Below are 24,391 nucleotides of genomic sequence, written 5' to 3' on the forward strand. Positions count from 1 at the left end.
CTGGGGGGGGGGGAGGGCAGGGTGAGACAGTTTGTAGCTTTGGAGGCTGTCTTGGAACTGACTCTATAGACCAGACAGGCCTCGAACTCAAAGAGATCCAGCTGCCTCTGCCTCCTGCCTCCCAAGTGCTGGGATTAAAGGTGTGCACAGCCACTACCAGGCACTTTTTAACAAAGGAGACACACTTGCATTTATGGCTTTTTCACGATGATGGTGTGAGAAAGCTCCATATCCCTATGCTTTGACCTCTCACAAATTTAACATATCAATCCCAAGAGTTGTTTTATTTTGTTTAACTAGGGAATAAGGCCAGGTTACTATGGGGTTTAGCTTGGTTTTTTGTTGTTGTTGTTGTTGGTGGTGGTCTTTTTGTTTTTTTAATAAAACTTAGAGTCTGTTATCACATTTGCTAAGGAAAGTTTATAAATAAAAATCCCACTGTCGGGCTGGAGAGATGGCTCAGCCGTTGAAGGCTAGGTTCACAACCAAAAACATAAAAACCCCACTGTCTTAGAGAAAAACAGACAAGACACTGGGTTTGCTTTTATATTTTGGGTGCTGTTCCACCAAAAGTGAGGCAGATCAATTCTTAAGAGAGATTGTAAAATACAGATGTTTTCAAAAATCTGTCACATTTATTTGTTGTTGGTGGTGGTGGTGTGTGTATGTAGATGTGTGTGCACACATGCGCATGTGCACACACACGCCTGCGTGCAGGCAAGCATGCACCACATGTGGAAATCAGAGGACAACTTGCTCGAAGTCTGTTCTCTCCTCCACCATGTAGACCCCAGAGAGCGAACTCAGATTGTTTCACTTGCAGCATAAACCTTTACCTGCTGGCCATTTCACAGACCCTCTTCTTAGTTTCGTTTCTCTAATTCTTTGACAATTTCACACATGCATACAGAGTGTCTAGATCATATTTACCCTCCACTTCCCACTTTGACTTTGTAGATCCTACCCGATATGACCTCTCCCATCTTTGTGTCCTTTTTTCTTTGTTTATAAGCACTTGAACCCAGTTAGTGTTTTTCTGGATGTACTTGGGTGTGGAGCCATCCACTTGAGCATGGGAAATGCACTAGCAGCCATACCTCCGAAGAAAAATGGCTCTCTTGAACAGGCAAGATGGCTCAGAGGTTGGGAGAGTTGTCTGCTCTTGTAGAGAATTTGAGTTCAGTTCCCAGCACCCACACTGAGCAGCTTACAAATCCCTATAACTCTAGCTCCAGGGGATCCAGTGTCCTCTTCTGGATGCCCTCTCTCTGTCTCTGTCTCTGTCTCTGTCTCTTTCTCTCTCTCTGTCTCTCTCTCTCTCTGTGTCTTCTCTGTCTCTGTCTCTGTCTCTCTCTCACACACACACTTAAGAGAAAAATTAAGAAAGAAAAGTTACTTCCTGCTCCTTAGCTAAGGTAAAGGCCTATCTATGAGCCCCTCTTCTATCCACGCTGTCCTATTGACTGGCTTGGTCTTGTGCAGGTAACCATAGCTGCTGTGAATTTGTATGACAACCATGGCATGGCCTGATGTTATTTCACAGCATTATGCATTCTCCAGTTCTCGCATCCTTTTTACCCCATCTTCTGGGATGTTCCCTGGGCCTGAGTCATAGTGACATAGGGGTTCCATTTATGGCTGAGCATTTGGCAGTACTTTACTCTCAGCTCTTTGACTGGTTATGTATTTCTGCATTAATTAATGCCTACTGCTAAAAAGACACTTCTCTGATATATCTTTGCATATAAGCATAAACGTTTAAAAGACATTTTGACAACACGAACATTTAGCCAAAAAAAAAAAAAAAAAAAAAAAACAGTAATAGGTCATGCCTCACTCACCCATCCAGGGCCTATGATCTTGCCAATCATGGGCTTTTAACCAAGTTGACAGTACTAGGAACTAACCCACTCTTATGAAGCAGGCTGTAAATCTATTTTTTAAATCTATTAGAAAAAGAAAGAATGAAAAGAAGAGAAAAAGCAGTTTGCTGCTCCCATAATAGTCATGTCACTGTTGACCTAGCAGGTACACCTTTCCTAGCATATTGGTATTGTAACATGTAGTGTTGAGCACTGAATGTGAGACTACTAATGCCTGTTCTGCCCAGCAACTGTCATAGCACCTCTGGCACTGTGTCAGCTAGCCAACAGAGAAGACATTTCTTTGTGAATTCCAGCCTGATTCTCTGTGTCCAGAAACCAAAGTGTGTGGTATCTTCAGCAACAGGGTCTCACTGTCATACAGTTGTGGTGGGCCGCCAAGATCAATGGACATTCCCTATGTGTATACCGCTGGGGCCTCCCTGACTACTGACTTAAAGGAGGTATTCAGTGCCTGGAACTCATAACCTTCTAGACTCAGCAATGGCTACCCATCAGAGAACCCTCGATTTAAACTTTTTTTTTTTTTTTTTTGGTGGTATTTTTAACTAGCTCTTAGCTTAATAGATTTCCTTAAGATTTTTTTGTGCACTCTTAATTGTGGTTAGCCCACATCCTGCCTTCTCATCTTCCCATTCCCTCTGCCATCCCCTGCCCCATTCCCACTTGAACCTTTAATTCTCAATTACGGCCTCGTCCTCTCTCTCATGAACCTTTTCCAGCTTCCTGACTTCTACAGATACTCCAAGTCAAACACATGATTCTCAAAGTCTGAATCTAGCTAGGATCTTCATATTCGGAGATGGTGAACTGTTTTCTTTTGGGGCCTGGGTTGTCTCACGTTATATAACATTTTCCAATTCCTTCCATTTTCCTGCTTTAAAAAAAAAAATGTAGATATTCTAAATTTTAAAGGCTTTAGACCAGTGGTTCTCAACCAGTTGAGAACCCCACAACACATATTAGTTATCCTGCATATCAGCTATTTACATTAAGATTCATACCAGTAGCAAAAGTATCTATTTATGCTAGGGGCTTGGCCCAAGGATTCACACACATTAAGCATGCACTTTCCCACTAAGCTGCAGCATAGCTCTAATGAAATAATTTATTATCACACACAGATTCTACAAAATAATACCAATTTAATCCATCTCTGTTACACAGTGTGTAAGGTAGATACATTATACATTACTAAGACATCAAGGTAGGACCCCCCCCCCCCCCCCCGCATTTGGATATTATGTGGCAAAGTTTACCTACTGAGAAATTCAAGCGGAGAATACTTTTCTTTTGCCACAGCTGTATGTATTCTTAAGGAACTCCATTTGACCCCCTTCATATGATATGCTCTCACTTATGTGTCACTGCTTTTGACCATTTGAAAGTCATACTACAACAATCTAAACTCCTGGATATTTTCTAAGTAAGCAGATTTACACTGACTGTTTGCGGTTCACCTTCATATGAACTTTACATAGTCTGTCTCACAAGGAGCTTGGTTTGCTTTGGCATGTAATCCCCAAACCCAGCTCCTTTTATCATTATTGCTTAAGTCATACATTTTTACACAAAACATCTTTTTATCTTAGCTTTATTTTAAAATCAAGTAGAGTTTACAAAACCTCTATGAATCACACTGGAAGAATGTTAACGAATAGTACCCTAGATTTGGACATTCAAGCCATAAGAATGTGACTGCAAGCAATAATATTATGCAGGCTGAGTAAAACTTCAATAAATAAAGAAAAATGGAACTGTGGGGATTTATAAAATGTAATGCATATACATATATGCATGCAATAACAATTAGTGAAAAAAAGAAGCCATGAATTCAAAGTGGGAAGGGATGTATGAAAAGGTTTGGAGGGGAGAAATAAAATTAAAGTAAGAAATACAGTGATCAAAATGTAAGCATATATTGTCCATTTCCTTCAATAAATTTATATTTCAGCACATCAATTTTTTGTTAAATCAAACTTGGCATAAGAACTCAATTTTAGGTAAATATAGACTTCAATTTTGAGCTTATCACAGTGTTAAAGTCTAACACATTTGTTAGTTCTCAGAGCAGTTCTTGTGTTAACTCTTATGGCTGTGACTTTCATTACATATATTAATTAACTGGTAAATGGTAAGCAAAAACTTATAACCCCTGAAAGTATACGTGTGTGTGTGTGTGTGTGTGTGTGTGTGTGTGTGTTGCATTAAAACTGTTCAATCTATGGAATTGGCAAGCAATGATGACATCCATTTGACAGATACTGTATTTCTTCTAACATCACATTCTGTTGATTTATAGGAAAGCTGGATATTTAATATATACTTGACCCATCTGTTGACTTCATTTTGCCTTCAGGAGCAAAGTCTTTGCTTTGATGGTGAGAGCAGAAGGAAGACCACAATTCACCTTAAGCTTTGTCTGAGTTATACCCCCACCCCTACCCCTTTTTTTTTTTTTGCAATCTTTTTACTTTCTGGTTTGAAGCTGGGCCTCACCTGGTTTCCCAGGCTCCCAGACTTTCCCTCTGTAGGGGCAAGGTCTTAAATTTAGCATCCTCCTACCTTAGCCTCCCAAGTAGTTGGGATTACAGGCCCATGTCAACAGGCCCAGTTTGTACAATCCATTTTTAGTGCTGGGGATAGAACCCACAGCTACTGAAAAAGGAATATCATGAAATTCCCTGGTATCATAAGCTTCCTTGAAAAAAAGACTCGGAAGGGGGTGGATCTGGGCAGATTTAGGGGAAGGAAGAGGGTGATTATGATCTAAATACATTTTGTGCATGTATGAAATGTTCAAAAAACAAATAACATGTTATATTTTCACCAGGAAAGAAGAGCACCAAGTTAGACATTGGAATTTCCATGATAACAAAAACGTAGAAATTCTGGTATTTCTCCCCCTTGCATTTAGATGATACTGACATATCTTCCTCTCTTTATTTATTAGATATACCCCTCCAAACTTAGATGTCTGTGTTTGGGGGGCCCTCATTGTTCATTCAGTATCTACTGTGTGGTAAATATTTTGTGTGATTGTATGGAGGGTAAAAGAGAATTTTAAAGCTGGGATGACATTTTATGTCATGTGGCTCAATTCGGTGCTTCACTAACATTGTTAAGTGTCATGAGCAAAGAAAATTAAGTAGGCTACCTGCAGAATATCAGAAAATATAAAACTCCTCCAACTCCAAGTCCTGAATCCTCCCAAACACTACTGCACTTATTTTTTCCAGATCAAGTTCTAATTGAAGTATAAGAGTTAGAGAGAGAGAGAGAGTCAGAGAATCTGAGTTATCAGAAGAATCATAAGAACTATATTGTTTGTATTTAAATAGATATAGTTTAAGTTTACAATTTTGCTCAAAATGAGATAAACTCCATCTCTTAACCCAACATTTTATATTTAGCTAAGTTCAGTCCTATGTTTTCAGTGAATATTTGAGTATAGTTTAGGCTTTTACTGTCCTCACCACATCAGCCCCCCTTATTGGCCTGGCTTTTTGGCTGAGAACACATTTGTGCACATTGCACTTTGTAGAAGGCATGTCTACTGTGACTTCTGAACAGTGACACTTAAGAAATCTGTTATATAGTCTTGGAAATAACATGGCTCACAGAGATCTGAGCCATGGTTTCTTTCAAAAGAAAAGAAATGCCCATTTAATACAGAACATATTTAATATTGTTTTCGGTACTCACGGGTCTTTCTCATTAGGAGCAGTTTCTCCCTGAAGGCAGGATAACCAGATCTGACACTTTTTTGGAATACTGATAAAAGTTTTCCATCTTAAATGTGAAACTTAATGTGGAACTTTTCGGTGGTTGAAAAATCCCTTAGGAGTTCATGTGTGGAGTGTGGTTGGAGGCTTTTACGAGCATGGCAAAGGCTGCTTCTCCTTCAAGGGTGATGCGAGCTATGGAAAACGTGCCTGCAAGCAGGAAACAAAGCCATGTGGACACAGAACTTCGAAATTATCTACCATAGAGTTCCCAGTCAAAATCTTGTCCTAGTATGCCTACTAAAGTAATCTACTGAATGTCTGCAAGTGTTAAATATAAAAATCTTATTCATGTAGAATAGCTTGCCCACAGTGTAGAGCTTAAACTCTTCCAGCCCACAGGAGACATGACTTAATTTTTCTAACACATGGCTTCCTTAAATGTTATGAGCCTATTGTAACAACGATAAAATTGCCTTTTGCTGAGTGATTGGTGTGTTTATGAGTTACTTTATCTACTTGTTGGCAGCTTGAACAGTAAAGAAAATTTGATTGATGGGCTGTAGTATGCAGTGACTTTGCCTCTGTCTAAGGCTCTGTTATTACATGTTATCAAATTCTTTTCCAGCAATTCAGAGTTTAATCTCCTTGGAGGAATTTGGGGATTTTGTGGGACTCGGTGATAATTAAGTCTCCCTCATGTTTGGCTCCTTTAAATGGTTCTCTGAGCTAATGTAAATTCTCTGGGAAGTCATACGACTTTTACATCCTTTTTTTTTTTTTTTTTTTTTTTTTTTTTTTGAGTATTTTGGTTTTGTATCGTTAATGCTTTGCTGTCAGAAGGTTGGACTGAAATAGAATTAAGACATACTAACCTTTCCTGCCTCCCCACTCAGAGTCATTTGATATCTTTTGTCTATTGTCCATGTTTTCTTGACAAACATTGAAGAGGAAACTTAATGAGTGCTTGCTCCAGGTCAGCGCCAGGACACAAAGATGAACTGGAAGCAGACCCTGTTCTAAAGAGAAGCATCAGGGATGGGAGGATGGGTCCATGGACAGACATCTGTGATGTTCTGATAAGTGCAGGGATGCAGGGATGACTCACAAGAAGGACGAGTCATGGAGAATGTGATACTTGGTTGATTTGAGGAGAACGTAGGAAACAAAGGGAGTCACCAGACAAAAGAGAGCAAGACCTTTTAATATTTGAAGGCCTTCATACTTCTAAATACATATAAAGAAGTAGTTTAATATCAACCTATCAGTGGTATATAGTGTGCTGTTGGTTATGTTATCCTGCCCAGAAACAGCTCTGGAGAGGTAAAGGCAGGAGAAAAGAAACAAGGTAATCAGTGGAGTTAAAGGAGGAGCCTTGGAGGGAGGAGCTTGTGGGGGAGGGACTTGTGGATCCCCACACTGCAGCTGTGATGACACTTTGTGTTACCTTCTGCTACTGAGATCCTTAGATATTCAACACCTCATTAGACCCATCGATTCCTTCCTTCCACAAGTGATCTTTTTCTTCACATTCGGTAAAATGATCCACTCACTCCCTTGAGGCTATTGCTGTGAAACTGAGGCAACAGTATTTCCACAGAACTGATAATGCGGGAAACCTCAGCCCTTGTAGAATAGCACAGAAAACTATTCAAATACATCAGTCACGTGATGGGAGCCCAGACCATCATGTGTCCATCAGAAGCCGTTCAGAGCTGAAGCGCATGAGCCTGCACTTGCTTTTTTGCAAGCTGGACTAACTGCTCAGCTTGGGAAGACTGAGTGGCATAGCTGGGCGTGTGTGGCTACGTAAGTGTTCACTAACTGATAGCAAACAAGAAAGCTTATCATTTTTTTACTCATGATGACACTTGGCAGTCAGCCATATGTGTAGATAATAAATTGTTCACTTCTGGAAGACCTAATGCCTGTCTTCCAACCCATGGCTGATAGTAGAAGTGCTGTCTTTGAACAGAGAAACCCTACTCCAGAAGCCCATCTCTAATCATGTCCTAATTAGTCCTAAGCCTCTCCTCAGACTAAGCCAGCAGACACCCACAAGTACATGACAAATAGCCTACTTTGAGAACAGATGAATACCACCACTGTTAGTATCAAGATCCTATGTTTCTATGTTTTCCTTCAAATACAAATTCTAGCAGCATACATACATACATTATGCACTATGCAAAGGAAAGAGTCTAAAGGGAGGGAGAGCAGGGAGTAAGATAGGATAATGAGGAGAAGTCAAATACCAGGTGTTTTCATTTGAAACTAGAGGAGAATAAAGTAGAAGAGACTATGGGAGGAGGGACAAGGAAGGAATTGGGAATGTACGAGCAAACAACATGACTGGAATGTATGGAAATGTTATAAAGAAATACTGTTTTGGCTGGACAGTGGTGGCACATACCATTAACCCCAGAACTCAGGAGGCAGAGGCAGGTGGGTCTCAGTGAGTCTGAGGCAACCTGGTCTAGAGTGAGTTCCAGGATAACCAGAGCTGTTACACAGAGAAATCCTGTTTTGAAAAACCAAAAAGGAAGGAAGAAAGGAAAGAAGAAAGGGTAGGAAGGTAGGGAGAGAAGGAGGGAGGGAGGGGGAAAGAGAGAGAAGGAAGGAAGACAGTGTATATGCTAACTAAAAAGGCTCGGAGAAGTTGGCGCTGGTAAGCAGAGTGCCTGAGGCAGAACAGTGTTCTTTACCTGTGCAGACCAGAAGTGGGACAGGGGCATCCAAGACTAGGAGGGCAGCTAGTAAGACAGGAAGCCACCAGACTTCTATTTAAAATAGTACAAATCAATTTCTTATTAATGGCTCATTATTTCCATCTAATCATGCATTTCTGCAGGCAAAAACTAGTAGAAGCTCAATATAATGTTGTTGACTAGACTCCTGAAATGCCCCAATACAGTATCTTCTTACTTCTACTGTCCTACCCTCAAGTTCTAAACAAACAAACAAACAAACAAAACCCCAAAACTAACAAGCAAAATACTCCAGCCATTTTTTTTCAGTTTACCAGCAGACATTGCCAATTTAGCTTTGGTCTCCATTTCTCGTCTTGTCACCCCGGTTAGCACATCTGTCCGGGCTTCATAAAACACTTTCAAGAAAGGCAACCTTTTCTATCCACAGGTTACCGGGTCCTAATATTTCCCTCTATTTTACTGACTCAGAGACGTCATAGCAGTGGGCAAGCAAAGGCAAAGAAAGAAACAGAGTGTCCACAGAAGGATTTACATGTCACAAGCATCATTAGCAATGAACCCAGCACTTCTCTGAAACTCTTAACTGTGCCTTTTCTTTACAGCTGGTATTTCATGAGCACTAGAAACGTGTAAAGAGGTATATTAGCACATCCCCTCACACACCTCACTTCCCCATCCTCCCTCTCCTTCCCCTTCCCCTTCACATTAACCCTTTGTCCCCCCACAACCACCTTTAGCACTTCTACTCTCGTTTAATCTATATACGCATGGTTTTATGTGACTATAAAATCCAAGTGCCACAAATGAGAGAAAACATACAGTTTATGTTTGAGACTGGCATAGTTTGCTTAATATGATTGCCTCCAGTTATACCAATTTCCCCCAAATGACATTACATCATTCTTCTTTATGGCAAAAGAAAAAAGAAAAAAAAAATTCTGTTGTCTATCTAAACTACATTTTCTTTATCCACTCCTCTGTTGTAGACCACCAGGCTTGGTTCTGTAACTTAGCTTTTGTGAATGTAGCTTCGGTAGACATGATGTGCAATAACCCCTGTGATCCATTGACTTTGAGCCATTTGTGTAAATACCCAAGAGTGTTTGAGAAGCCTCTACACTGGTTTCCATAGAGACTTGGCTGGTTTACACACGCACACACAGCTGCATCTAAGTGTTCCTTCTTTTTATTTCATCGCCATCATTTTCGTTACTTTCTTGATGACTGCCATTCTAACTGGGGTGAGACAGAATCGATATAGTTTGGGTTGGCATTTCTCTGATATCTAGAGGGGTTGAACATTTTTCATGTTTAACGGCCGTTTGCATTTCCTCTTTTGAGAACTGTCTATTTGTTTCATGAGCCCATTTTATTGGATTGTTTTCTTCTTGCTTGATGAGGTTGCTTGTTGGTTTGTTGGTTTTTGAATTCTTTGTATATTCTCCAGGCACATAGCCAGCAAACATTTTTCTCCCATTCTTTAGGCTGATTCTTTGTTTCTAAGTGTTTACTTTGCTGAGCTTTTCAGTCTTCGGAGCCCCTGCCTGCTGACGGTTGCATTTATTTCCTGGATGGTTGAGGTCCTATATAGACAGCCCTTGCCCATGCCTAAGTTCCCCATTAAGAGTGTCAAATTTTAGGTCTACACTAAGGTCTTTGGCCCATTTGGAGCTGATTGGGGGGGGAGCAGTTAGAGACAGGGTTTCTCTGTGGCTTTGAAACCTGTTCTGGAACTAGCTCTTGTAGATCAGGCTGGCTTTGAACTCATAGAGACCCGCCTGACTTTGCCTCCTGAGTGCTGGGATTAAAAGGCATGCACAATCACTGCCAAGCTGGAGCTGATTTTTGTGCTGGTGAGAAATACGGATTCAGTTTCTTCTTGTATACATCAGTTTTCTCAAGCACCATTTGTTAAAGAGGCCCAGACCACTTCATAGAATGAGAAGGTAATGGGTCTTTGCCTGCCATTTGGATACGAATGAACAGGAAACTTATATTTGTTATTTGAGAATGTTTTCAAGATCTGAGAGCATATGTGAAAATCCAGCTCTGTGCTTGGTGAGAGGCTTGCAACCCAGGAATGGGGAGAAGTTACAGACTGGCACTTTACCAGACTCCTTAGAGCCTGCTACAGTTACTTCCTGGGTGGCCTGGTTCACGTGACCCTTGGTGCAGTCTGGAAGTGTGTTAGGATCACCTCAGGCCACTGGCCCAGTACATCTCAAAGTCATTCCCCAGAAGCAGCAGAAAAACAGTCTTGGCAATAGAAACATTGCTGGAATTTAGAAATGTCATTAGTCTGAGTTAAAATCCTCTGCTGCTACAGGATCTGAAGTGGGCCTGGGTCAAGGCTCTTTGCCTAACTCTGAGCTCTGCCTCTAATTATTATAGGGAAGAGTGATTTCAGAACTGTATCATAGAGAAATAAAAGTGCCCTGGAGTGTGGTGGCATCTAGCCTTGCCAGTGTTATTTGTGTTAGTGGCCACACCCCTTTGGGTGTGGCTTCAAAAGCATCTGTGATCCGAAGGTGGGGAGGCATGGGGTGGGCATGACTTCTCTTGTGCTCTCTTGGGTCACATATCAGATTGGAAGGGCAGAGTCTGCATCTTATGGAGCAGGAAGTCTGCCTGTGGTTCTTTATTATTATCTGTGTAAGTGTTCCCCTCTAAAACACCCATTTATCATTTATCTTGGGTCTAGTGAACTCATTGTCCCCTGCCTTCACTAGAGGGGTTTGGGTTGACTAAAAATTTCTTTGTTGCTTCTCTTCCCTAGAAGTTGTATTGGAATTTTTTTTTTTTTTTTTTTTTTTGGAAAGTATGTTCAAGCCTGGCATAGTGGGCATACATTTTCTAAAACCAGGGTACAGTAGGAGGATCACAGTGATTTCAAAGCCAGCATGAGATATTGAATGAGAATTGTCTCACAAAAAAGTGCTGGGCATGGTGGTTCATACCTTCAATCCCAGCACTCAGAGGTGGAGGCAAAATCATGGAGATCTCTCAAGTACAAGGCCAGCATCTCTGCTTAGTGAGTTCGAGGCCAGCCAGTATTGAATAGTGAGACTTGTTCTCAGAAAGAGTTGGGGTGGACAGGGCAGAGGGAAAAGAAAGGAAGGAATTTACTTACATATGTCTCTTTTCTTTTTGTAAGCTTAATGTCAAGGCTCCTTCGACAAGGCAGCATTCAACCTTAGCCATTTGGAGGCTTATGAGCTCTGTGTTCTACACAGAGCACCTCAACATTGATAAGATCATTCCCAATTCCATCAGTCTTCCCTGGCCATCACTAAGTCTCACCTTGTCTATAATTTTGTGATTTCTATAAGTCCAGACATCATGCATCTTAAAGACCTGTGCTTGAACACAGGGCTTCTTATGGGACTGATAACTTTTCATTTTTTTAACTTTATATAGGTGTTTTGCCAGCATGAAAATCTATGTATTATGTACATGCCTTGTGCACCAAGAGTTCAGAAGAGGGTATCAGAATCCCTAACACTGGTTTATAGATGGCTGTGAGCTGCAGCCTGGGTGCTGAGAACTGAATCTGGATGCTCTGGAAGAGTAGCCACTGCTCTTCGCCACTAAAACATATCTCCAGAACCCTGAGAATTCTCTGCCTAGACTCTGTCCTAGAATGTCTACCTTTACATTGTCTACAGGATCTTAACCACATGTGTATGCCATAGATGGAAGATGGAGGATCCTGGGCAATGCAGGATTCAGATCCTGACCATTCGCCATCCTTTCCCAAAAGCCCCTTACCTCTCCCTGCAGCCCTCCAAGACACCAGTATGATCTATTTGACACAATCTGTTCAGTGCCCTTCAGTTTTTTTAAACACAGAAAGATGCCCCATAAGTTCCAGTAGTCTCCATTTCTAGCACTCTAAAATCTAAGACAAGGAATTTCAAGTCTTGAACAATTCATTTTAGTAACTTCAGAATAGTCTCACCAAATGTGTAAGTACTGGATGTGTGGTTGTTGCTGGATTGTGGGGCTTGGAGTCCAGGGTGGAGATATCTTCTCTTTCTCAATCATGACACCTGAGATGTCATGCAAATCCTTCACATAGATGGTAGTTTTTATGATGATTAAAAAACATGAAATAAACAACTTCAACAGACCTACAACTCCAAGTTAAATAGAAGCTGTAATTGAAAACCTTTCAACCAAAAAAAAAAAAAAAAAAAAAAAGAAAAAAGAAAAAGAAAAAAAGCCCAGAGCCACTTAGATTGGGTGCTTAATTCTACCAGACTTTAAAAGAAGAAAAATGAAATTATAAAGTTTTCAGGTAAATGGATAGAGCTAGAGACAGTCATCCTGAGTGAGGTAAACCAGACCCAAAAAAAAAAAAAAAAAAAAAAAAAAAAAAAAAAAAAAAAAAAAAAAAAAAAAAAACCCAAACATTACCTGTTTTCTCTTATATGTGGATACTAGCTTTTAAGGTTTTGTGTGCATTTTAATCAGAGTAACCACAGAGGTCAGGTAGATAGCTGGTAAGGGCCCAAGGAGGAAGGAAAGGATTTTCCAGGGAAGGGCAAATAAACTATAGTGTTATAAGAGATAGAGGGGAAACTAAAATAGCATTAAATGGGAGGGGGTTCAAGAGCAGAATAAACAGGGACTACAGGAGTGACAGGTAATGTGAAAGACCTTATGAAAAGCCACATGGAAACCTACTATTATAGAAGCTTCCTAAAATATATACATATATGAAAGGAATGTAAGTTTTTTGAGACAGGGTCTAACTATATAGCCCTGACTGGCCTGAAGTTGACTATGTAGGCCTCAAACTTACAGCAATCGGTCTGCCTCTGCCTCTCAAGTGCTGGGATTAAAGGCATGGATGGCCATGCCTGGTCCTATGAAATGAATTTATATGAAGTCACCATATAATGAGAGGAAAGGTGCCCCACCTAGACATCTTATGCCACCTAGTAAAACCTCCAGTGCCAGGAATAGGTTACATCTTGTTGAGTTGACCAAGGAGTTCTGTATAGCGCCCCCCACCACTAAATATCACAGGCTATTACCAAGGCTATTGGTTACCCTCTGCAACATAACGATAAGGCTCTATTGATAAGACATCACTTATGTCATGGAGAAATCAAGCTGGAGCCCAACTATAAGCTTCACCTGTACTGACTAGTGTTGGTAGTGTTTGGAGGACTTTGTATACTACTGTAGGAGAAAGTTATCAGTATCACCCAGCTACAAACCCTGCAACCTGCAATAGTGACCTGCCTAAGATATACTAGTACAGCAGAAGTACAAATGTTATGGGAGTTACTAACCACTTTTTATAGTTTTAAAGGCCATTCCATGAGCTGGAACCCATACCTGACACTCTTAAAGTAGCTAAGAACATGAGAATAAATGGATGTGCAGAGCGTGAAAGACTTTGAATCACTCAGTCCTGAATGAGATGTCTTCATCAAACTCCTCCCCTCAAGGCTTGGGGATCCATGTGTAGGAGTAGATGGGAAGATTTTTTTTTTTTTTTTAAGGACTCAAAGTTGTAGGTAACTCCAAGGACAAAATGTTTTCCAGATATAACAGAGCTGATCTTCCAGAAACAGCAGAGCTCGTGCACATATGAACTCACAGAGACTATCACATCATACACAAAACAGACAAAATCCCAGCAGGAAGAAAGGGAAATAGACACCTAACCAAGGAGCTATTTGCAAGTGGTAGCTACTGGGAAGGGAACATCACTCTTCTCCAGTGGAGTGACACTGGGTCTGTCAACCACACTCAAAGGCAAGCCCTGTTCCCAGGAGCAGTTGGCTAACACAAAACAGACTCCATGTTGTTGCTGCTGCTTATTTTTTTGGTTTGTTTTTTTGTTGTTGTTGTTTTGTTTTTTATTTTTTATTTTTATTTATTTATTTTTGAAAGAGAGAGTGTGAGAGATAAGGAAAAAAAGAACAGGAAGTTTGGTGAATAAGGAGGAGGGAAGACCTGGAAGAAGTTGAAAGAGGGAAGTAATATGACTAAAATATATTATGTGAAAAATAAAACAGGTTAAAGAAGAAATAGAGGGGAGAACACAAAAAATGAGATTATTAATATGAAGAGATGCAAAATATTTTTAATTCTGTAAGGAAGGAACATTTTAACCAAAGGTTACCAGTCATAGATAGCATCCTACAGTTTTGGCCTAGAGTATTGGGTTCAAAGGCGTTCCAAGCCCACAGCTGACCTGCCCTTGAGTTTCCGGGTGCTTCCTCACGTATCCTGCTTTGTCCTCCAGCACCACTCACTTTGTTAAGTTCTTTTCTTTCATTGCTCAAGTAATGAGGCCTAGCAAACCCTCTATCAGGCCATACTTCTGTGCTGAACCCTAGTAAATAAATACCTGAAATACCTGCGTTTAAAATTAGCAGTAAAAGGCAAATGACACAGCGTTCACCTCAAGTTTGAACACAGCAGCAAATTTTCAAGGTCAACAGAAAAAAACATGAGTGAAGTTTAACATGGAACCTGACGCAAATCCTGACCTAAAGAAGTGAAATTACCATCTTTGGAAAATTGTGCTTCTAAACCTGTAACTGTTGCTTCTTAGTTTACATAAAGCAAGTAAACATCATTAGCAAATCGCCAATGTGGGTTAATGCCCATCATCCAGATGTGTGCTTTAGGTTGTTTCTGGTTGTTAGGAATTAATGTTTTGGTTTTTTGTTTGTTTGTTTGTTTGTTTGTTTGTTTGTTTGTTTTTAGGATGCTATAGTTATCCATGAAGTCTATGAAGAAGGTGCAGCAGCCAGAGATGGAAGGCTGTGGGCTGGAGACCAGATATTAGAGGTACCTCATTCTGAATCACAATTTTAACAGTGAACATGATGGTCAAATTGTCTGTCTTTGATTCAGCTATTCCCGTGGTGAGTTTTGTCCTGTGGAACAAAGCATATCCTTCTTTTTCAATGTTCACTGGACAACTTACTGGTTCATATTCATGACATTGTTGACCTAAATCTGGGGAAATGTTTTTTATTGGAAAAGAAAACTACCAGACAGGACTATGTGTGTGTGTGTGCGTGCCTATGTGTGTGCGTGCATGTGTGTGTGTGTGTGTGTGTGTGTGTGTGTTTGTCTCTCTGTTCTTTCTTACTAAATCCTCTGCTAAAAACATACACATATAGACACATAAATCAATACACCTGCAATTTAGAGACTTTGTTGCCATACATCATTTCCTGAATTCTAATAAGTCATTTGTAAAAAGTAAAGCCATGCATCACCACTAGCATTTTTAAGTCAATAAAAATGAAAAAATTTCCCTTTAGATGTACTAGTACTTACGAAACACTGAGCTACTTGACCAAATCCTTTGATTTGTCAAATCCTTTGATTTAGCTTAAATTGCTAAAGCCTTTTAAATGATGATAAGGAGCTAAAGAGATGGCTGAACAGTTATGGACATGTTCTGTTCTTCCAGGGGATCCAAGTTCAATTCTTGGCACCTGTGTCAAGCAACTTGGCAACCACCTGTAACTCCAGTTCTAGGGAGAATCTGACTCCCCTGGCCTCTGAGGGACCCAGATTCATATGCACATACCTACACATAAACAGGCACACATGTACATATACATACTTAAAATAAGAAAAATAAGTCTTTAAAAGTAGGACAAGCCAAAAAAAATCATTAAATGAGATCATTTCAACTGATGACATTAATACATTAAAGCATAAATAGCGGAACAATGGGAAGTGTGATGCCAAGGAACAGATGAGCAGGAAGCCAGTCTGTAGTCAGACTTTGCTGTCACACTTCTTTTGGGCCACCAGCCCTCAAATCATGACACAGAGCCTTATTATTAATTATGAAAGCTCGGCCTTGGCTTAGCCTTGTCCCCAACTAGCTCTTACAACTTAAGTTAACCCATTTATATTAACCTACATTATGCCACATGGCGTGTTACCTATCCTCAACAGTGTGTGTCCAACTTCCTCAGTGTCTCGCTGGTGTCTCTGGTGTGATTAGATCTAACTCTGAGGTCCTCTCTCCCCCAGAAGTCCCCCCTGTTCTCTCCTGCCTAGCTGTTGGCCATTCAGCTCTCTATTAAACCAATCAAAAGGCACCTTAGATAGAGACACATTTTTACAGTGTACAAAAAGATTATCCCACAACACCAGTCAATTCCAGGCATTTTGGTAGATGGAACTAAAAAAGATTTTCAATGGTATGAGATTTCAGCATCTTTAATTGAATCTAATAGAAGAGACTTATAATGGTGGGCATGTGTAACTTTTGCTTTGTATCTTTAATGTAGCATATGATGGATGACATCACAGAATTTTATTTCTTGGTGGCTCATTTCTGCCTTCCAAGATGAAAACAGAGGTATAATTGAGAATTGAGAAGCTGGATGAGAAAGGTGAAAAGAGAATCCAGCAAAGTACAAATTAGGTTTAGGTCAAGTTGCAGGGTTTCTCTGCAGTCCTTGCCTTCGTGGCACACTGGATTAGGACACATCCCCAACTGTGCTTATTAGGGCGCTAGTGAATGGGGTTAGAAAAACTAGCAGGGCATCTTTGGGAATTAGCTTGGATGCTTTTGCAAACAACACTTTTTCAGTAATCAAAGTTTGGGGGACTCCTGGTTTTTGTCTTATCTTCCTAGATTTTCTAGTCCATTGGTGTTGTATAATTGGCATTTCAAGATGAATGGGTTTAATATGAAAAGTAGGAGCTGCAGAGCTGGCTCGGCAGTTCACAGCACTGAAAGACCATAGGACTTGGGATCAATTCCCAGCACCCACATGGCAGCTCACAGCCATCTGTAACGCCAGTGCTAGGGGGACCCAACACACTCTTCTGGCCTCTGTGGCTACCAGGCATGCATGTGGTGCTCAGCCGTGCATAGAGGCAAAGTACTGATACAGATAAAATAAGTAATTTTTAAATGCAAATGTGTATATCTGAATTTATATAAATTATATCTCAATAGAATCTTTCTGCCAGGCCTGGTGGTACAGGCTTATGATCCCAGCACTCAGGAGGCTGCACTAGTTCAATGCTTGCCAGAGATTTAGAGAGTGAGTTCAATGCCTGCCCGAGATTTAGAGAGTGAGTTCAAGGCCAGGGTAGGCACCTTGGTGAGACCTAGTTGAAAATAAAAATTTAAACAAAAACCTTTTTTAGCATTTTTATATTTATTGCCTATATATGTATGAGTGTGCATATATGTGTGTGTGCACGCATACACACATGCAGAAAGCACACATGTGGAGATCAAGACAGTTTACAGTAGCTTATTTTCTCCTTGTGTCATCAGACTTATTGACAAGTGGCTTTACACACTGAGGCATCTTGCCAGCCCAAATTAAACCACTTTTGTTTTTGTTTTAAGAAAGGCTCTCATACTGTAGCCAAGGCTAGCCTCAAACTCACTATATAGTTGAGGCTGGACTTGAATTCCTGATACTCTTGCATCTACTCAATTTTGGCATGTGGATATCAGCCACCACACAAATCAGAAACATTTTTTTTTCAGTGGCACATGGCTCAGTGGCAGGGTGCTTGGATTTAATTATCAGTACTATTTTTTAAAAATAACAATCCCTCTTTATTGTACAGCAATATCTGCTCTCTTCTGTAAGTCTTTTTTCTGTGTGTCTGCATTCTGCAGGCTGGTGTGACGTGGCCTTAATGATGTCTATTCTTAATTACTCATCTCATTGATACAACAGAGCACTCTACAAAAGCAGCTTAAGGGAAAGGGCTTGTCTGGCTTACAGCTCCAGGAGATACAGCTGTGGCCAGGACTGTCGTGGCAGAAGTAAGTGACAACTTATCACAGCGCATCCAGACTCAGGGAGCAAAGAACAGCAAATGCTCATGTGCAGCTCACTTCCTTCTCCTTGCTCAGGCTGGAACATGACCCATGGAATAGCACTACCTACATTAGAGTGGGTCTTCCTCCTTCAGTTAGCCTGATCTGCATAATCCACAGACATTCGATAAGATCCATCTCTTCAGTGGTTCTAGCCCTTGGCGAATTGACAATCAATATTGAACATCTCAGTATCGTAGTGTTAAAATTAGGACAAGCTAAAGTTTGTTCCGAAGACACAACCAAACAATTTTTGACATTGATGAGCATGGACTGTCTTCTTCTTGGTGGTTTTTTGAGCCAGTCCCTTCTCTTACCCTACCTTATTGTCATTATATCCTGTGTAACTAGGATCAGAAAGAGAGTTAATTGCTGATTTTCCTCATGAACTAAAATAATGAGTAACCAAAGCCCTAATCTGGTAATGGCTCATCCACCTCTTAAATGCCCAGCCTACAGAAGGGACATGACAGCAGGGCCTCCAAGAGCCCTTCTCAAACAGGGGGCCGCACCCACCATCCGAAGATCAGTAAGCAATGTTGTGAATATTGCCTACGGTGTCTCTGAGGCACTGGAGTGATGCATCAATCCACAGGTGTGCTCAAGTCACACTGCACTGTTTGTGTCCTCATGCCACCTCTTGATCAGCTGAGCACATGGAAACCCGACTGAGATCACTCTGATCTGAACAGGCCCCAGAGCGCCAGAATTTGGTAGTTTGCTTTTGTAATATTAAAGTTCATGGACAATGCCTTCGATTATTTGTGCATTTGCTAAGGCCTTTGAGTCCATGAGGTCACCTTGTGTTTTTAAGTAATAGAAGTGGTCTTGTGTGCCATCTATTGGACCACAGGAAAATAATCAGCTTAGCTCACATTTCCTAGAAACACTGTTTTCCCTCTGTTCTGTGAGTTTATTCACTAACAAGGCAAATGCATGTTTAGTGGCCTGAAGGAATAGTGAGGGGTCCTGCACAAAGGAAACGGCTCTGGCAGTGTTGCCTTTCAGCCCATCATTTCTTCTTACAGTAACTTGACAGGGTTTATTTCAGTTAATTCTCACAACACAAAGTAGGCATTCTTCCAGCTCATGAATGACACAGAAACCCAACTGAAGTCATTTCTATGGGTTTCACAAAGCTAGGAAGTCAGACTGGCATAGCAACTGAATTTAGCCTTTGTCTGAAACCATGTCCTTAACCACCATGACTCTGGATAGATGGTTACCTACACTAGAAAGGAAAAGGTGTCCTGGTAATGGGTAACTGGCCTTTTAGACATGTTCTTGACTCATAGAATCAAATTTAAACAAGATCCCAGTGGGGTAAAGAGAAAGCCCTGGGTACAACATAATTCGTTTGTTAGTTAGTTACTTAGTTCGTTCCTTTGTTAGTTAGTTAGTTCGTTAGTTAATTTCATGAGGGCAGAGCTAGTGAGATGGCTCCGCAATTAAGAATAATAGCTGTTCTTCCAGAGGAACCAGATTCAATTCCCATCACCCACATGACAGCTCATAACTATCTGCTATTCCAATTCCACAGGATCCAACACCCTCTCCTGACTTCTTTGACCACTAAGCATGCAGGTGGTACACACACACACACACACCAGCAAATATCCATACACATTAAAAATAAAATAATGTTTAAAAATATTTAAACACAGCCCCAAAGTCACCTTCTTCAAGAAGAGTTGGTTTTTCCTTCCTTCGTGGATGCCTAGGGTCCCTGGTCATTAGGTGTCAGGGTTGGAGAAGCCTTAGACTGTCTTTTACTGAAGAGATGAAGGGATCAAGTTAAAAGGCAGGCTTGACCTTCTTGGGGCACACGGGGCTGTATTAAACAAGGTTGGAAGTCACATGTCAGGAACTCCCACTCTTGCCATCTGTCTGGCCGTAGCGGGAGCCATCCTTCACCTTATTTGGCTCTTTTCCAAGATGTGACCTGGAGGGAGTAATTAACTTTGAATCCAACCATACCCTGTCCCCGAGTTTCTTCTTAGTAGAAATTCACTAATGAGTATTAATTATTTAACTGTTTGTGGTAGATCCTTCTAGCAACCCATTCAGAGGCTAACCTATGAGGCTCTGTGGTAAAAAGAACCAGAATGGAAGATTGCCTGGGTTATAGGAACTGGAGAGATGAGTGAGTGGGCAAACCACTTGTTATGTAAGAGTGAGTGCTGGAGCTCATCAGATCCTCAGCCCCCACAAAGAATTAGGTGGGCATGACCTTAATCCCAGCCTTGGGAGGTGGACACAGCGGGTCCCACAGGAGGCTGGCCACTGAGACTAGCCAGAGTGTCAAGTTCTAGGTTCAAGTGAGAGACCCTGCCTCAATATATAAGGTAGACAAAAAACAGTAGAGGATTCTTAGTGTTGCCCTCTATTTTCCACATACATATTTGTGCACATGCACACAGTGTGCATGCGCGTGTATACACACACACACACACACACACACACACACATACACACACACCTACCTACCTATATAGGAAGAAAAAAGTTTGGGTTCAAATGTTGACTGTTCTCCTACCGGCTGGATGTGTGACTGGTTCCGTGGCTTCTCCACTCCTTGGTTTCTTCATCTGCAAATGGTAATGATAACAGTATATATTGAGACTTTAGCTTATAGCCATGCTCCCCACCATAATGATCATGGACTCTAGCCCTCTGCCTGTGAGTCCCAGGAAACGCTTTCTTTTATAAGTTGCCTTGGTCATGGTGTCTTATATCAATAGAAAAGTAACCTTGACAACCGTAATCCAAGACTTTAAACTAGTAGGCAAGAGAGGAGAAACAATTGAGGAGTAGATGTAGGCAGGGACTTTCTGAGTAAGACTCCAGTAGCTCAGGAAATAAAAGAGAGAACTGACAAGTGAGATCACACCAAATTAAACACCTTCTGTGGGGCAGAAGAAACAGTAGTCAGTGAAGAGACAGCTACGGGGTGAGAGGCAATCTTTGCTTGCTACTTATACAACCGAGACTTAATACTCAGGATATATAAAGAAAAAAATTACACACTGAAAGAACAAGAAATCCAGCTAATAAGTGGGCAAATTAATTGAACAAACACTTTTCAAAACTAGTAGTACAAATGGGCAATAAATACATGAAAAAAATGTTCAACATCTTTAGCCATAAAGAAAACTGTTAAGTCTAAAATATGTAGGCCTGTAACCCCAGCTGCTTAGAGTCTGGGGCAGGGAGATTATACGTTTAGATCCTTCCTGGGCAGAGAGCAAGCTCAATGTGAAAAGAGCTGCGATTATAGATTAGTGACAGAGTCATTCCCTGGCATTGAATAGGTACTGGGTGGGGCCAGGCTGGACATTGAGATTCTCTCCAGTCCATTGTGTTTTGGACATTCCATGAGCCATGAGTTTCATCTCTTGGTGCCCATAACCATTTAGGGAAACCGGAAACTTAGATGATGTAGATAGAGCCTAGTTAATGAATGTAGACCACTAAAGGCAGGCTTCTCAGGTTAGCTCAAGGCCTGCTACATAATCTGACAAGATGTGAACAAACTGAGCCACGAGCTGTTGCCACCATGGACCCAGCTGTTCCAGCCACCTCACCTTCCCTGCCATGGTGAACCATTGTCTGTGAAACTAAGCCCAAATAACCCTCCCCTAAGTTGCTTAGTTTGTTATAACAGGGAAAGTTACTAATGCAGGTATTTACAACAACAGCAAACAGCAAGACCAGTGAGATGGTTCAGCAAGTAAGGGAGCCTACTAACCTGAGTTCTGAGTTTGTCCTCGGAACCATGTTGTGGGAAGAAGAGACCCAGCTCCTACAATTGTCCTCTGGCCCCACATACATGCTGTGGCAGGCACTCACGCAAAAACCTAAAAAAAGGACTGCATGACCCAGATAGACCACTCCTGAGGATAGAGCTCAGACAGGCTTCAGCATGCAGTAAAGGTAGATGCCTGCCAGATTTGTGTGACTTGCCAGCAGAGCTGTGGCTTTGCCAACTGTTCCCAATATTGTGTGTTCTCTGGTGGTGGGCCTCTCTTTCCCTGCCATCAGGTTCAAATGTGAAGCTTCTTTGAAGCTGTTGGAAACATCTGTCCTTTATATCTAAAGATGATGTGATCTGAGCAACTAAGAGTGAGGAGCCAGCCAGATTTGTAATGGTGCAGACCTTTAATACCAATGCTCAGGAGACAGAGGTGTCAGTTTTATGTGGGTTTGAGGCTAGCCTGTTCTATATAGCATCTCTAGGACAGCCAGGACTACATAGTAAGACTATCTCAAAAAGACAAAGACAAACAAACAAATAAAAAAGTGAGAATGTCAGGTCCAACAAGCAAACAGCCCCAAGATATCAACTGGGCTCATAGCTGCACTAGCTAATTCCCTACAACGTCAATAAGCAACCACCTACACACACACACACACACACACACACACACACACACACACACACACACACCAGCTCCCACAATGAAATTCATAGCTGTATAAACATGACCAGGCACACCAACCTACCCTGTCTTTTGTGGGGTGGGGCCTCTTTATGTGTGAAACAGCTCATACTCCTGATGGTCAAATGGTGTGAACTGGGAATGACTAGAACTTTCCTGAGATTCCTCACCAGTTGGATCAAGAAGCCACAGGAGGCTGCAATTCCTCTGCTGTAAGCTGCCCATCTCAGGATGGCTGTTGTTACAGGTTAATGGGGTTGACTTGAGGAGCTGCAGCCATGAAGAAGCCATCACAGCCCTGAGGCAGACCCCCCAGAAGGTGCGCCTGGTGGTGTACAGAGACGAGGCGCAGTACAGAGATGAAGAGAACTTGGAGGTGTTCCTTGTGGATCTGCAGAAGAAGACTGGCCGAGGCCTGGGCCTGAGTATAGTTGGGAAACGGTAAGGATGGGTTGATTGTTCAAGGCAAGGTCAGCCTTTCTCTTCAGCCGATGGGGACCAATAGTTCTAAACACTCGAAATACTGAAAAATAAAGCCTACTGTAGAATAGTGATAGGGTTTCTAAGACACGTCATATTGTGATACAGCTGAACCAGTGGGCACACCTGATTCCAGCTGGGCTGCTGAGTCTGCATCAGCTCTGCAGTGAGGATTAGAGTGGCTGCCTAGGGCAGTATCTGTGGGTGCAGAGCAACTGCAGAGACAAAATGAGCTGCTTTCTGTTTACATGAGGACATCCCAGTCAGAGAACAGTGGTTCTGTTTCATGTTGTTTGTTGGGATAGGGGCTCACTGTGTTGCTTAGGCTAGCCTCAGACTCACAGCAGCCCTACCTCAGCTGGACTACACCACCACACCCGGTATTCGCCTTTATTATCGAGTGATAGATGACGTGACTCTCATTCACCAACAGCAGTGCAGAAAGAACATTTATATTCTTTACGTGAAACTTCATTGTAAAAGATCGGGTGCATCTCTTAAGGTTTACAAATCCTTTTGACAAGTAATTCCATAATTCCTTTTAAGATTTGCTTGCAAATGTCTATTGCACATATTTTACCGTAACTAAGGAATAGCAGAGAAAAAAAAGAAACAAAACAAACGTCATCAGCAGGTCTTCAGTTGTCAGAACACAGTTCTGACATGGAGTCATGTGAGAATTCTGAGTACTTGTGAGAAAATTCCAAGAAAGCAAGACAAGAGTCCTGTGACCAGTTTCTTCAAAACACAGAATTGTTCTTGGAATATGTTTTCATGCTTCTCCCAGGTGTAGCAGATGGAGTGAGCTTACTTCACCTGTTGTTATTTATATACCTCTATGGGGAGAAAAAAAAATACAGCTTTTGCCACATATTGTTTGTCTTTGTGATTAAACATCTGTCTCTTTGATTTCTATTAACCCTCAGTATAAATTTCCAGATGCTCTGAATAAAGTTGGCTATTGCATAGTATACAGCCATAAAAATGGGGATGCTCCGGTGCTAATGAAGACCAGTAGAGGTAGGGAGATAGCCCCCTTCCAGACCACATAGGTAGCATATGTGTGGTCCGTCTTCAGCCTTCAGCATGTCTCCCACAAAAATCAATTGCCATGGTGTGTAAAGACCAACTAAGACAAAAAATAAGGTCTTTTGTAATTACATCTCTGGAAGCTGAATCACCACAGCTTTGATGACTACATAGTAAGTTCTAAGACATCCTGGGCTACAGAGATAGTCCCTGGAGAGAGAGAGAGAAAGAGAGAGGGGGGGGAGGGAAGGTGGGAGGGAGAACATATGCTAGAGTCACA

General features: G+C 41.4%; 1 protein-coding gene across 1 annotated transcript in view; it reads left to right on the forward strand.

The window, feature by feature from the left end:
- Patj (PATJ crumbs cell polarity complex component) overlaps window positions 1-24,391 on the forward strand; it is a 292,270-nt gene that overhangs the window by 227,416 nt on the left and 40,463 nt on the right. Inside the window, exons 34-35 of the mRNA XM_051188206.1 lie at window positions 15,049-15,132; window positions 22,850-23,043. Coding sequence (XP_051044163.1) covers window positions 15,049-15,132; window positions 22,850-23,043 — 278 coding nt within the window. The remainder of the gene's footprint in view (window positions 1-15,048; window positions 15,133-22,849; window positions 23,044-24,391) is intronic.

This window comes from Phodopus roborovskii, unplaced genomic scaffold (assembly GCF_943737965.1).
Source record: "Phodopus roborovskii unplaced genomic scaffold, PHOROB, whole genome shotgun sequence".
NCBI classification, from domain to species: Eukaryota; Metazoa; Chordata; class Mammalia; order Rodentia; family Cricetidae; genus Phodopus; species Phodopus roborovskii.